Source organism: Raphanus sativus, chromosome 4, assembly GCF_000801105.2.
Source record: "Raphanus sativus cultivar WK10039 chromosome 4, ASM80110v3, whole genome shotgun sequence".
Taxonomy (NCBI): Eukaryota; Viridiplantae; Streptophyta; class Magnoliopsida; order Brassicales; family Brassicaceae; genus Raphanus; species Raphanus sativus.
In genome coordinates this window covers 5,664,871-5,678,537 of record NC_079514.1, presented here as the reverse complement: position 1 = coordinate 5,678,537, position 13,667 = coordinate 5,664,871, and the positions used below count along the sequence as shown (strand labels likewise).

The following is a 13,667-nucleotide window of genomic DNA, read 5'->3' as shown; positions in this document are numbered from 1 at the left end:
TTGATCAGTGTTTTCTTTTCGTGACGAAAATGACGGAGTGATGTGATTGCTGAGTCTAAATGTGTAATTTGTTTAGGATAATTTGGATTTTAATAGAAGTTAGACGATTATTTACGGTGTTAACTGATGAAGAGTTAAAGATCACGGGAATAAATAAATGACCAACAGAAAGTTTGAATTGTAAAGAGGGTCCCTGCACCGAATACACGGCTGAGATTTGCTCTCTGTGATCACTTTATTGGTGGTGGAGCTAACCGATAGTTTTATACTTACTTTGGTCAATTTTTCATGGACTATGGTGCCATGGTGGAGCTGGGAATAATTATTTATAGAATAATGTCTTCATATATAAATTAATTATAATAATTATAATAACAATGAAGAAGTAATGGTCTTGCATCTATTTTTCTCTTACTATTAAATCAAATAAAAATTTGAAGGTAAAAAAATTGAAATATAAACAGAAAAGACCAGCTATACTTTTTCAAAAAAAAAAGAAGACCAGCTATAATTTATACAAATATCTTAGGAAGGTTCTCCACGTGTATCCTACGCTGCACCTATGACGATTGAAGAGTCACAACACATATGCTGACGCCATTATGACACAACTAAAAATGACAGGATTCATGAATTCGGATTTTATAAAGAAATAGTATACAAATATGTTTCTTTCAGTGTTCCAATTAAGTATTTGACAGATCGATAACTTCTTGAGTCGCCATTTATTATTCTCTCTCTCTCCTTTTTCTGGCTAAATAATTGAATGTTGTAAGATTATAAGAGACTTATTGCGAGTGCATAATTAATTCATTCGATTATTGTCTTTGCTAAAAAATTCAAGATTCAATGTATCTTGATATAACACATTATATGTTGGCCTAATCAGATCCTTTCAATCTCTGGCATTGCAATGTAAACCGACGACAAATGGTGCACGAAAAGGTTTTAAAAAACGACGACAAACCAGTGTAAACATACAGTTGAAAAAGACAAAAACACAGTCATTTTTCTTCTACTACTATGTTTTAGTCTTTGCAATATTATTTTTTATTATTGTACAGAGGAAAACAGCCTGTAGTAACCTTTATTCTTTTGTTGGTATCGATGGTACTTGGTTTGGTAAATCATATATAATATAATAATAACACATAAAGAAAATGTTGTTTAAGAAATCATGCGTGCCGACCACTAAATATAAGCTCATTTTGTCAAAGTCCACATGTTATCAGACTGATAATGATAAGACGACACTATACGATGTTATGATAACATATAATGTGGTTTATATGTCACCTGCATATGTGCCTCCACGCATCTCAATTCATATCGTATGTGTCCCAACATTTTTTTCTTTTCGTTATGATATATTGCATTGCATGATCCGACTCTAAAATATGCGAATACTGTTTTTTTTAAAGAAGATATGCGAATAATGTTGCAACAGAAACTAAGAAAACTAATCCATCATAAATCATGTGGTAAATTTGCTTAATGGCAAGTTCGTGGTAACTTTTGAAGAATTATGCACATATCTACCATAACATATGCATTACTGTGTATATGTTCCTAATAGTTTTCTTTGTCAAGTATGTTTATGGGGTTTTATCCACCATAGTCAAGATATTCAGAAACCACTTCATTATAACAAACTAATTCGATTGGTCGATCAGGAACTTTACCAAAAGATCCTATATCCAGCAATCATGCACGATCCACTAACGATAGAAACAACTCATATACTACATGCTACGTAACATTTTTTTATTGAGTTTTGTATTTCTTCGAATGGTTACAGTCATAGAAGAGTTAAAATGGATCTGAACAAAGTTAAAATGACCAATGATCATTTATATTACACATGCGCAACGTAATAGCTGACAAGTGGAAACATATTGCTCGTTAAAGAAGACTTATTACTAGGTTCACCAACCAATAGTGTTTGAGTATTTGATATTTGATATCTTTTAGAAAAGGAAACATAATTGAATTTCCAAATTAAATTAAAAAAAATATAAAAATAGTAATAGTTACAAAAAATAAATAAATTAATATTATTAAATCTTCACTAAAATACTAAATCCTATATTCTAAATCCTAAAACATATACCCTAAATCCTAAACCAAAACATTTTAGATAAACCCTAAGCCTTTTGATAAATCCTAAACCCTAAATCATAAATATTAAAAACTAAATCATAAAAACACTAAACCTTAAACCCTAAATTCTAATCACTAAACCCTAAACCCTTGGGTAAACTTCAAACTCTTGGATAATTCATGAACATATAGGTTCACTGACCAATATATAATGTTTGAGTTTATGATTTATCCAAGGGTTCGGGGTTTACCCAAAGGTTTAAGGTTTAGTGATTAGGATTTAGGGTTTAGTGTTATTATGATTTAGTTTTTAATATTTGTGATTTAGGGTTTACGATTATCAAAAGGCTTAGGTAAATTTTTGGGTTTAGGATTTAACTAAGATTTTAGGGTTTAGGATTTAGGGTATAAGGTTTAGTATTTTACTAAAAGCTTAATAATATTAATTTATTTATTTTTGTAACTATTACTATTTTTATGTATTTATATTTGTTATTTTAAAAATATAATATAGTTTGGAAATTAAATTTTGTTTCCTTTTTTAAAAGATATCAAATATCAAATACTCAAACACTATTGGTTGGTGAATCTAGAAGTTCACCTTTGGGGGTGAACTTAAGAATAACTCGTTAAAGAAATGGGAAGAAATAAGCACTGGTCGGTTCAATAAATCATGGAGAATACGTCGAGTATCTTGTAATATACGACCAATTTAGGCCAGGCCATATGCATATCTAAACTATTAAAGGGGAAGTACATTTTGTACTTAACCCATAGAGTTGCACAAATATTACTATGAAATGCCACTGGTCTTAAAACTCTGTGTTTTGTACTTAATTTAAACCAACTTCGATGCTCTCCTCAAACCGGAACGTTTGCCTAATAACCGACGTTGAACATTAACCAAGATAATTAACTACATACACCTGCTATAAACCGTGAAACCTTAGTAACTACATTATCCTTTGTGAGTTGGAACTACATTAGATAATATTATAATGAAACAGAAAGGTCCTTTGATCCTTCATGCCATAAATTCCAGTTTTAACTTATGTACCTGTAAGGCTTGATTCACTGTGAAGGGCAATGAAACAGAAAGGTCCTTTGATCCTTCATGGAGCAGGGCCTGAAACATAACCTTCTTGTGTTAACGAGTGATTGCTAAAAACAGAGAGCTCAGATTAAAAAAAAAATCGACAAAATTTGAAGGAAAATTAAACCAAAATACATGGTGACATTAAACCGCAATGTTTGGCTTAAACCGACTTCGAAGTATAACCAAGATATTCCTATATTCTTGGTAATCAATTAACACAAAATTAATAACAATAACATATACATTAATGATCTTCCTATATTCTTGGCAATCAAGTATCACAAAATTCCTATTTCTCTACACTTTTAATTCGTGATATACATTAAACTCGGATCAAAAATAAATTACCATATCAATCAGTTACTAGAATATTTCCTTTAAATGCCAATCTTGCAAATCAAGTTTGAAATCGACTAATTAAACAATAACTCCATAACATTCCGCTAACTAAGTAACTAACTAATCAGTTTAGGAAAAAAATGATAGAGCATATTCCAAAATTTAAAGCTAAATCTCCAATTAAATGAAAATCATTTAATATTATCTCTCCCGTTTCCTAAAGATCTATATATACCTATACTCATAAAACCTAAAAGCGTATCATTCGAGACATAAACTCTAAAAATGACCGAAATTACTACCTTTGCACCTCTCACCAAACTTCGTCCATTCAAGACCAACTGGAGAGTTCAAGTGAAGTGCTTACATTCTTGGAGGCAGAACACAAGTTATGGAGACACATTTGAGATGGTTTTAGCCGATCAATGGGTAAGATACCCCTTCTTAAGCCTTTTAGTTATAGCAAGCTAATTATTCAACGTTTTATGCTAATATTACCACTGTTTTTTGTACATTAGGGAAACAAAGTTCAAGCCACTTGCAAAAGGACACACATGTATCGTGTTCAACGTGAGATCCCAGTGGGAAAATGGGGAGTGATTGAAAATTGTCAAATGAATCCAGCTGGTGGCCAGTTTCGAGCAACACGCCACCCATACAAGATGAGTATATTAGATGATACTGTGGTAAGAGGTTCGAGTTTAAGTGATGATCGGATATTCCTTTCTCTTGAGGATTATGAAAACATTGGATCCAAAACCCAAAAAGAAATACCCTACCTTATAGGTATCATATATCTATTCATAAATTTTTTTTAATTACATATTATTTTGCTCTCTGTAAATAATATTGGAAATTGAATCTAACAGAATATTTTTATGTTACAGATGTTATAGGTAGAATTCACGAGCTTGGTAATGTACTTACTGTCAAAGCTCAAGGAGAAGACAGAAAAAGGGTGGAATTTCGATTAATGGACTCACAGTAAGTACTCAAAAACTCTATTTTAATATTATGTGATAAACTGGTTATCATAAAATTAGTTATCTTTTAACAGAGGAAATGATCTGCTATGTTGTCTTTGGGGGCCTTATGCTGAGCAAATTGAAGCTTTCATTGACAAATACAATGAAACCCCTGTTGTCTGTTTGTTAAGGTTTGCGAAAATCAACTTCTTCAGAGGTATTTCAGTTGGCTCTTCATTATTATATCAAAAGTATGACTCCATATAAAATTTAACTGGAATGATGTGTATATTTCTGTATTAGGAGAGGTACAAATCACAAACGCCTTTAGTGCAAGTGTTCTGCACCTCAATCCAACTGAACCTGAAGTGTTGGAGTTAACAGAGAGGTTTGTACTTCAATATTATATCGAAAATTTCAAATTTGGATGTGTTTTCGCTTGATTGAATGTTTTTTTTCGCTTTCAAACTTTTTAGGCTGTCAAATGATCATTTACAACTTGCTCCTGTTGAGAAATCGACTGGAAAGAAGAATGGTAAACGCATTCAATATGACTGGAATGATGCTGAGATCAAACCGATTTCAGAGGTCCTTGCCTCGAATCAGGTCTGTATGGTGATACATTAATGTCACTTGGTTCGTTTTTGTTATTCCTAATCGTATAATTATCTTTAAAAAAATGGATGTGCAGGTTGGGATTTGCAAGATCATTTGCTCAGTCGAGTCTATAGACACTGATTATGCTTGGTATTATATTGGGTGTAACCGCCATAAAAAACGTGTCAATAAGCTGCCCAAGATTGATTATGAAGTGTTGACAGTGAAAGACAAACCAATGTTTCGCTGTGAGATTTGCAATGCTAATGTGACTCATGTAGCACCCATGTAAGTTTTGGAATTATATTTATGTTACATACATTGTTTACCCGTGCCTACAAATTAAATAACAATTTTTGTGATTTTATTTAGGTTCAAACTTCATATGGTAGTGAAAGATGATTCAGAGACATGTAATGTAATGTTACTAGGCTCTGTTGCAACTTCTATCATTGGAAGTAAAGCTGAAGAACTATGGGATGGTTCTTATGCAGAGGTATATTTATAAAAATTGAAAATAATTTTTAGATTTAGTTTTACAAGAACTCACATATTGTTTCAAATCTTTAATAGATAGAAGATCCAGAGATACTACCAGAACCTATCATTGCTTTGCTGGGAAAATCTTTCTGTTTTGGTGTGTCTATAAATTCTGATAATGTCACAAGTGGATCGAGCACCTTCTTGGTTTTAGAGGTCTCTGGTAGTGATAAATTACTAAGTATTGAGACTGATTCGGATGCAATTACTGATGTAGGAACATCTTCATCTACTATGTCATCTGGTGCTGTAAGTTTGTTGTATTTGTTTTTCTTTTTCTCTTATTGTTTTGATTCTACTAACCGTTTTTATGCTCATTTTAGGTGATGATGTTGGATTCGATTTCAACTGAAGACCCTAAAACTCCCTATTCGAAGCGCAAAGAAGATGATGCAGATCTACAAGAACAATCATCTACCTCCAAAAAACTTTGTTCTAAAGTGATCAAGCAGGAAAAGGCAAAGACAGAATGATCAGAAGAGTTTACTAGATGAAATGATCTGCTATATGGCTTTCAAGATGTGTTCTTTTTCTTTTTGCATTTTCAGTACTTTTTATGTTTTGCAATGCTGGATTTTATTTTCATTATTTTAGTTAAAGTGTTTTCAAATTTTAAGTTATTTAATAATATGCTGGTTTTCGATATTGTTTCCCATAACAAAAAAATTAATTTACTTATTACCAATCAAGACAGTAAAATTTATAAATAATCTAAACTACTTAACTAACCAATCAACTCAAATAGTTCTAAAGTAAAACTAGCTTATCGACCTTAGTTATAGAGATAAATGAGTATAAACGTTTTTGAGAAGTAGAGTGAACCTGTGTAAAGAAATAGCCGAATCTGTTCCATCGTTTTGTCTCATCAGACCTGTTCATATAGTGTAATTTTCATATTAACAAAAGTTGATATGGAAAATTATCCTTCGAATAAAAATTGTATTAAGAAAGGAGGTATCTAAACTATTAAATGATTTTAACTATTTATTACTTAATCAAATCACAGAAGAAGAAAATATCCTAATTTAACATCCTGATTTTAACTATTTTCCTAAATTTAAGCTAACCATATATATTCAATCTAAAAATACACCCCGGAAATTAGGATGTTACCTTTTCAATATGACTTCATATCTCAGCATAACCAAGTTCGTTCTTCCCATACAACTCTAATCTTTTTTCTCCTGCAAGGAAAAATTATACCGAAAATTAGGAGACATGACTCGCAAGAGAGAAGAGTTGCAACTCGGATTTGACACTGCAAAAAAAAAAAAAAAAACGGCAGCCAGTGATATGACTAATCTTCAAGAGATTCAGAGTTTTTCTAATCCCAAATCTGTCCAGGCGATTCCATTAAGTTCAATCTACTATAGACTCTTCGAAACCATTGAAAATCGGCCTGTTCCTACCTACACTATTCCACCATATCAACAAATAAGCAAGCTTTCACCACAAACACCTTTAAATAAAAGAAGATGTATGCTTGGTAAGTGATTCATTTTATACCACCATTTCATTAACACTGTGAAATATGGAAAACCTACAACTTATATAACATGATTTCAAATTTCTAATGTTTCCAAGGTCTCGATAAAATGAAAGACCAAGTGATTGACACCCCAGTCTTTAGCAGTTGCTTAACCTCATTATCAAGTAAGTTTTAGTTAATTTTATTTCTTTCACTTTTGTAAAACCGGTTCTACAGTTTATACTAATCACTACTTTTTTTTAATTTTATACCAGAGGATCTAAACAAGAGTAGTTTCAAATCTGTGAAAACTAAGGGAGGCCAGAAAAAAAGAAGTTCAAGTAATGTATTGAAAGACATTACTAATATAGCACATCTGAAGACAAGAAATGCCAGTTCATCATCATCTACATTCAATGCATTCGATGAATCCATAGAAGAAGAAGATGATATAGTCGGAACTGATTTGTTTGGAGGTAGCTAAACTTTTAATTGCTACTACTTTGTGTTGTTGTTTTATCTATTATTTATCATTGATAAATTTGATTTTTGTTATCCAGGGATCATTGATACCGATAGCGAACAAGTCTTTGACTGTTCTTCTCTAGAAAACACTGATACAGAAACTGAGGACTCGGATTTAGATGATCATATGGATTTTGAGCCAGAGGTTGAACCAAACGAGAGAGAGAGAATAACACCTAATTCAGAGCACACGGATGTTGTTGTAAAGCCACCAAAAGCAGCTAAACAAAAGATTTTAGTTGAAAACGGTAATGAACGTCTGTCTTTTCATTTAAAACTATAACAAACGATTTTATAGCAGTATACTAGCTTATGTACATATTTCTATTTTGATAACAAATTATTTTATTTGTAGGCTACTTAGATGAAGGTGATCCGGACTACAGTTGTTGTCATTGTGGTGCTATCATGTGGTATGGAGAGCGGCTAAACAAGCGTAGAAACGCAAAGAATCCTATATTTTCACTATGTTGTATGCAAGGACAAGTGAAATTGCCTTTGCTGAAGGAACCACCGACGGTTCTAAAAAATCTCTTGCAAGGAGATGACCCAAGGAGCAGACATTTTCAGAAACATATTAGGCCATACAATATGGTTTTTTCCTTCACTTCTCTAGGTGGAAGAGTAGAGAGGTCTCTCAAAAAAGGAAGGGGCCCTGATATGTTTCAGCTTCAAGGAGAAAATTACCATTTATTGGGTGCTGGTATAACACCACCTGATGGAAGTGAACCAAAGTTTGGACAACTATATATAGTTGACACAGAGAATGAAGTTGAAAACAGGGCAAAGTGTATAAGGTATTTAATTTTCCAAATCAGTTAAAATATATAACCTTTTAATTCTTTTATTACTAACATTTTGACCATTTAAATTGTTTGCTAGCTCTGGGAAACATAAAATTCAGGTGAAGAAAAAGGATCATCTCAGAAAAGATATTATTGAGACTTTGATGAAGATGTTGAATGAAGTCAATCCATATGTTAAAAAGTTTAGATCAGCAAGGGACCGCTTCAACACAGATCCTGATAATTCTTTCCATATGAGGATTGTCAGTGAGAGGTTAAAGGATGGAAGGACATATGACACACCCTCAGCTTCAGAGGTTGCTGCGCTGATTCCTGGTGATTTTAGTCTTGATATGGACAAAAGGGATATTGTTCTACAACATAATTCTGGGAAACTGTTGAGAATTAACGAGATTCATGCTTCCTATCTTGCACTTCAGTATCCGCTTTTGTTTACATATGGTGAAGATGGATTCAGACTTGGTATTAAGAAAGGAGCAACAGCCAAGACAAAAAAACATAAGAAGCCTAATATCAGTATGAGGCAATGGTTTGCTTTTCGTCTGCATGAGCGCAAGAATGAGTCTCACGCTCTCCTACATTCTAGAAGGCTATTTCAGCAGTTTGTGGTGGATGCCTTCACAACTATTGAGTCTAATCGGCTGCGATATTTGAAGTTAAACCAGCCTTCTTTGCGATCAGATAGTTATGACTCCATTAAGGAGTCTGAGAACGCAGGCAAAGTGGACATGAGTGAGCAAGGATCTGAGTTTACATTACCAGCTTCATTTGTTGGGAGTCCTAGATACATGAAGAATTGTTACTTGGATGCTATGGCAATATGTAAGCATTTTGGATTCCCTGATTATTTCATCACTTTCACATGTAATCCAAAATGGCCAGAGATCATGAGATATGTTAAGGCGAGGAAGCTAAAGGCTGAAGACAGATCAGACATTATCTGTAGAATTTTCAAGATGAAGCTAGATTCGTTGATGGATACTCTGACCAAGAAAAATATTTTGGGAGAGACTCACTCATGTAAGTGAAATCTGTCTGACCTGTTCGTTTAAATTGTTTTCACGATTTAATTTGATAAAATTATGACTAATCTTTTTTTTTGGAACAGCTATGTACACAATTGAGTTCCAGAAACGTGGTTTGCCACATGCTCACATTCTCTTATTCATGAAGAAGGCAAAGAAGCTTACAACAGACGATATTGACAACATCATCTCTGCGGAGATTCCTAACAAGAAGGAAGAACCAGAGCTGTATGAAGTCATTAAGGATATGATGATTCATGGTCCATGTGGGAGAGCTAATACAAATTCTCCATGTATGGAGAATGGACGCTGCTCTAAGTCTTATCCTAAATCATTTGCTGAGAAGACCACTATCAATAAAGAAGGATTTCCGGTGTACAAAAGGCGTGAGCAGTCAGAGAACTTTGTTATGAAGAGTGGAGTGAGATGTGATAATCGTCATGTTATTCCTTATAACCGGGAATTATCTCTTCTTTACAGAGCTCATATCAACGTAGAGTGGTGCAACCAAGTTGGGTCTATAAAGTATTTATTCAAATACATTAACAAAGGACAGGACCGTGTCACAATTGCGGTTGAACCCCCAGACAACTTGGTTGCAAGTGAGTTAGGAGATGTTGAGCTTACTAAGGAGAAGCTTGACAAGAAAAGGAATGAACTCAAGGAATTCTTCGATTGCAGGTAATATTAACAATGTGTTCATAAATTATTTTACAGTTCATTAATTTGGGACAAATAAATGAAAAAAAAAATAATGAACAGGTGTAGTTCGTTTGGTATAAGACTTAAGATTTTGATGTTTTTTTTTTTTTTCAGATACGTTTCGACATGTGAAGGAACATGGAGAGTCCTTGCATTCCCTATTCACTATCGAGCAACTGCTGTTGAGAAACTTAGTTTCCATCTCCCTGGAAAGCAAGTTATTACATTCAGAGGGAAAGACAAATTGAAAAAGGTTGTCACCCGGAAACTCATTGAAAATACAATGTTCCTAGCTTGGTTTGAGTTGAACAAGATCGACTCCTTTGCAAGAACATTGACCTATGCTCAGATCCCAAACTTCTATACTTACGACAAAAAGGCAAAGAAGTTCAACAGGAGGAAACGGGGTTTTGCTTTGGGGAGGATTAACTATGCTCCAAGGACCCAGGAAGATGCGTATTACTTGCGTGTATTGTTGAATATTGTTAGAGGACCAACCAGTTATGAGGACATTAAAACATACGAAGATGTTCTCTATCCGAGCTACAAAGAAGCATGCGGGGCTCGTGGGTTATTAGATGATGATCAGGAGTACATTGATGACATAGTAAGAAGAAGTTTTGATAGCACAGCAAGTGAGCTACGTAAAGTGTTTGTGATGATGCTTATGAGTAACACTTTATCTAAACCGGAGTCAGTTTGGGAAAACACTTGGATGTTTTTGTCTGAAGATATTGAGCACTCTATGAGAAGGAATTTTAATAGACCAGGTATGCTTTTATTTTTACCAGAGATTTTTAAATTTAGATACATGAAAGGCGTTTCCAGACTTACATTTTTTTTTCTGTCTTCGCTTTTTCATGCTCATTATAGGTCTGTTGCTGAGTGATGACGACAAAAAAAAGTATGCTTTACTGGAGATTGAAAAAAGCTTGAAACGAAATGGAACTTCTCTAGCAAGATTTGTAACTATGCCTAAACTGCCAAAGACAAGTAGCCACGATTCAAACGTCTTGGTGTTAGATGAACGCAACTATGATCGATCTGCTTTGTTAGAGACTCTGCAAAATGATCTACCAAAGATGACTTGCGAGCAAAGAAAGATATATGAGGAGATTCTTTCTACTGTTAATAAAGGAGATGGTGGAATGTTTTTTGTCAGTGGTTTTGGTGGAACAGGAAAAACTTTTCTTTGGAAATTGCTTTCTGCAGCTATCAGATCAAGAGGAGATATTGTTCTAAACGTGGCTTCCAGCGGCATTGCATCACTGTTGTTGCCAGGTGGTCGGACGGCTCATTCCAGATTCAGTATTCCTCTTAATCCGGACGAAACTTCTACATGTACTTTGGCGCATGGAAGTGACCAAGCTAATTTAGTGAAAGCATCTTCACTTATCATTTGGGATGAAGCACCTATGATGAGCAAATATTGTTTTGAGGCTTTGGATAGAAGTTTATCTGATATTGTTGGGAAACACGACACACAGCCATTCGGTGGGAAGGTTGTCGTTTTTGGTGGTGATTTTCGACAGGTTTTGCCTGTTATAAATGGTGCTGGTAGAGCCGAAGTAGCTATGGCCTCACTTAACTCATCATATCTTTGGAAGCGCTGCAGATTACTCAAGCTCACCAAAAATATGAGATTGCTATCAGCAGGTTTGTCAGTAGCAGAGGCCAAGGATCTTCAAGAATTTTCAGAATGGATATTAAAAGTTGGTGAGGGTAAACTATCAGAGCCTAATGATGGTGAGGCAGAGATAGAAATTCCAGATGAATTTTTGATTAAAGACTGTAATGATCCTATAGAAGCAATCTGCGAAGAGATTTATGGCACAGCAACTTCATTGCATGAAAAGAAAGAGCCAAAGTTTTTTCAAGAACGAGCTATCCTCTGTCCAACTAATGAAGATGTTAACAGAGTTAATGAATATATGTTGGACAAACTACAGGGTAAATTTCTAGGAATTCATCTTCTCATTTCCCCAGAAACATATTTTAATTATGATTCTTCTAATTATTTTTAAAAAATTTCAGGTCAGGAAAAAATCTATAGCAGTGCTGATAGCATCGATCCGTCTGATACAAGTTCTGCCAACAATGAAGCTCTTAGTGCTGATTTTCTAAACACAATTAAGGTTTCTGGTTTACCAAACCATAGTCTTAGACTAAAGGTTGGTTGTCCTGTTATGGTTCTGAGAAACATAGCACCTAATGATGGCTTAATGAATGGGACGAGACTGCAGATCACTCAGCTAATGGATTTTATGGTTCAAGCTAAAATATTAACAGGAGAGAGGGTTGGGGAGACAGTTGATATTCCTAGATTGCTCATAACCCCATCAGACACCAGATTGCCTTTCAAAATGAGGAGAAGACAACTGCCTCTTGCTGTTGCTTTTGCAATAACAATAAACAAAAGTCAAGGCCAATCTCTATCTCAAGTAGGTCTTTATCTACCAAGACCTGTTTTTTCACATGGTCAGTTGTATGTGGCTATATCTAGAGTGACTTCCAAAAAAGGATTGAAAATTCTGATTTTAGACGAAGATGGGAAACCACAGAAGAAGACTATGAATGTAGTTTTCAAACAAGTTTTCAACAATCTTTAACATATGAGGTAAGACAGTACGTATATTTCTAAGTTTGATGTCTTTTCAGTATATGTTTTGACGTGTTCATTTTCAAAAAAATGTACTTTTCTGCATTTTCTTTTGTAAGGAACTATATAATAATACTTTTAATGATTTTTGATTTTTGATCTATGCAGGTTTCAGCCGTACGTTGGTTATCTATGTTGGATGAATGCTTGCTGGTTCCCAAACTTATTTTTTCGTATAAAAACAATGTACTTTTTTATAGACCAAGTATTTCATTTCAATAAGAGGGAGGGGGATTTTCATTCACACAAACGCATGAATTCTGTGTGGATTCTATGTGGTCATTTAAAACAACATTGAAATAAAGCCACAGTTATATAACATTGAAATCGCTTAGCCATTTTTTCCAGATGATCTAAACTAAAAAAAAGCCACAATCATCTTAAATCAATTTTCCCTAATCTAAACCAGGGTACCTTAGTCTAAAAACTTATTGTATACTGTATAATCCTTTTCAACTTACGCATATAGCTAGATTAGATCAGTAAGTACTAACCGTATTGTAACTGTGTTGTCCTCTAAGCATTGAAGTCTTCTTTTGCTTCTTCATAGCTGGTACCTGCTTCTCTCCATCTCTAATATCATTGCACAAAATCAATAAACTGACAATATCAGCATATGTTGATTCTGCTAAATGAAGATCTAATTTTCCTACTTATGTTAACTAAATGATTAGTGTGCCTTCCCTTTGTTATATCTCATCCCTCTGTCTCCTTCACCATGACTCTCTCAGAGATGTTCTATTTATGACTTTCTCCCGGTCCTTCTGACTCCTTCACCATGGCTCTGTCCGAGTTCTCGAAGCTATACCTATCCGATAAAAAGCTCTTCGTATGAATCCCTTACA

The 13,667-nt window shown here is 34.1% G+C and overlaps 2 protein-coding genes across 2 annotated transcripts; both read left to right on the top strand.

Moving 5' to 3' along the window:
- The first annotated feature begins 3,820 nt into the window (after window positions 1–3,820).
- On the top strand, window positions 3,821–6,110 carry LOC108850083 (uncharacterized). The gene is made up of 10 exons (XM_018623670.1): window positions 3,821–3,964; window positions 4,054–4,321; window positions 4,423–4,519; window positions 4,593–4,717; window positions 4,804–4,888; window positions 4,977–5,106; window positions 5,192–5,385; window positions 5,470–5,593; window positions 5,671–5,886; window positions 5,961–6,110. The coding sequence occupies exons 1-10, from the start codon at window positions 3,821–3,823 to the stop codon at window positions 6,108–6,110; spliced, it is 1,533 nt and encodes a 510-aa protein (XP_018479172.1).
- Window positions 6,111–7,232: 1,122 nt separating this feature from the next.
- On the top strand, window positions 7,233–12,965 carry LOC108853762 (uncharacterized). The gene is made up of 10 exons (XM_057006994.1): window positions 7,233–7,290; window positions 7,381–7,581; window positions 7,666–7,878; window positions 7,986–8,427; window positions 8,513–9,456; window positions 9,545–10,142; window positions 10,278–10,933; window positions 11,037–12,113; window positions 12,198–12,641; window positions 12,931–12,965. Exons 1-10 carry the CDS (start codon window positions 7,233–7,235, stop codon window positions 12,963–12,965), a joined length of 4,668 nt encoding a protein of 1,555 aa, XP_056862974.1.
- Window positions 12,966–13,667: the final 702 nt, after the last annotated feature.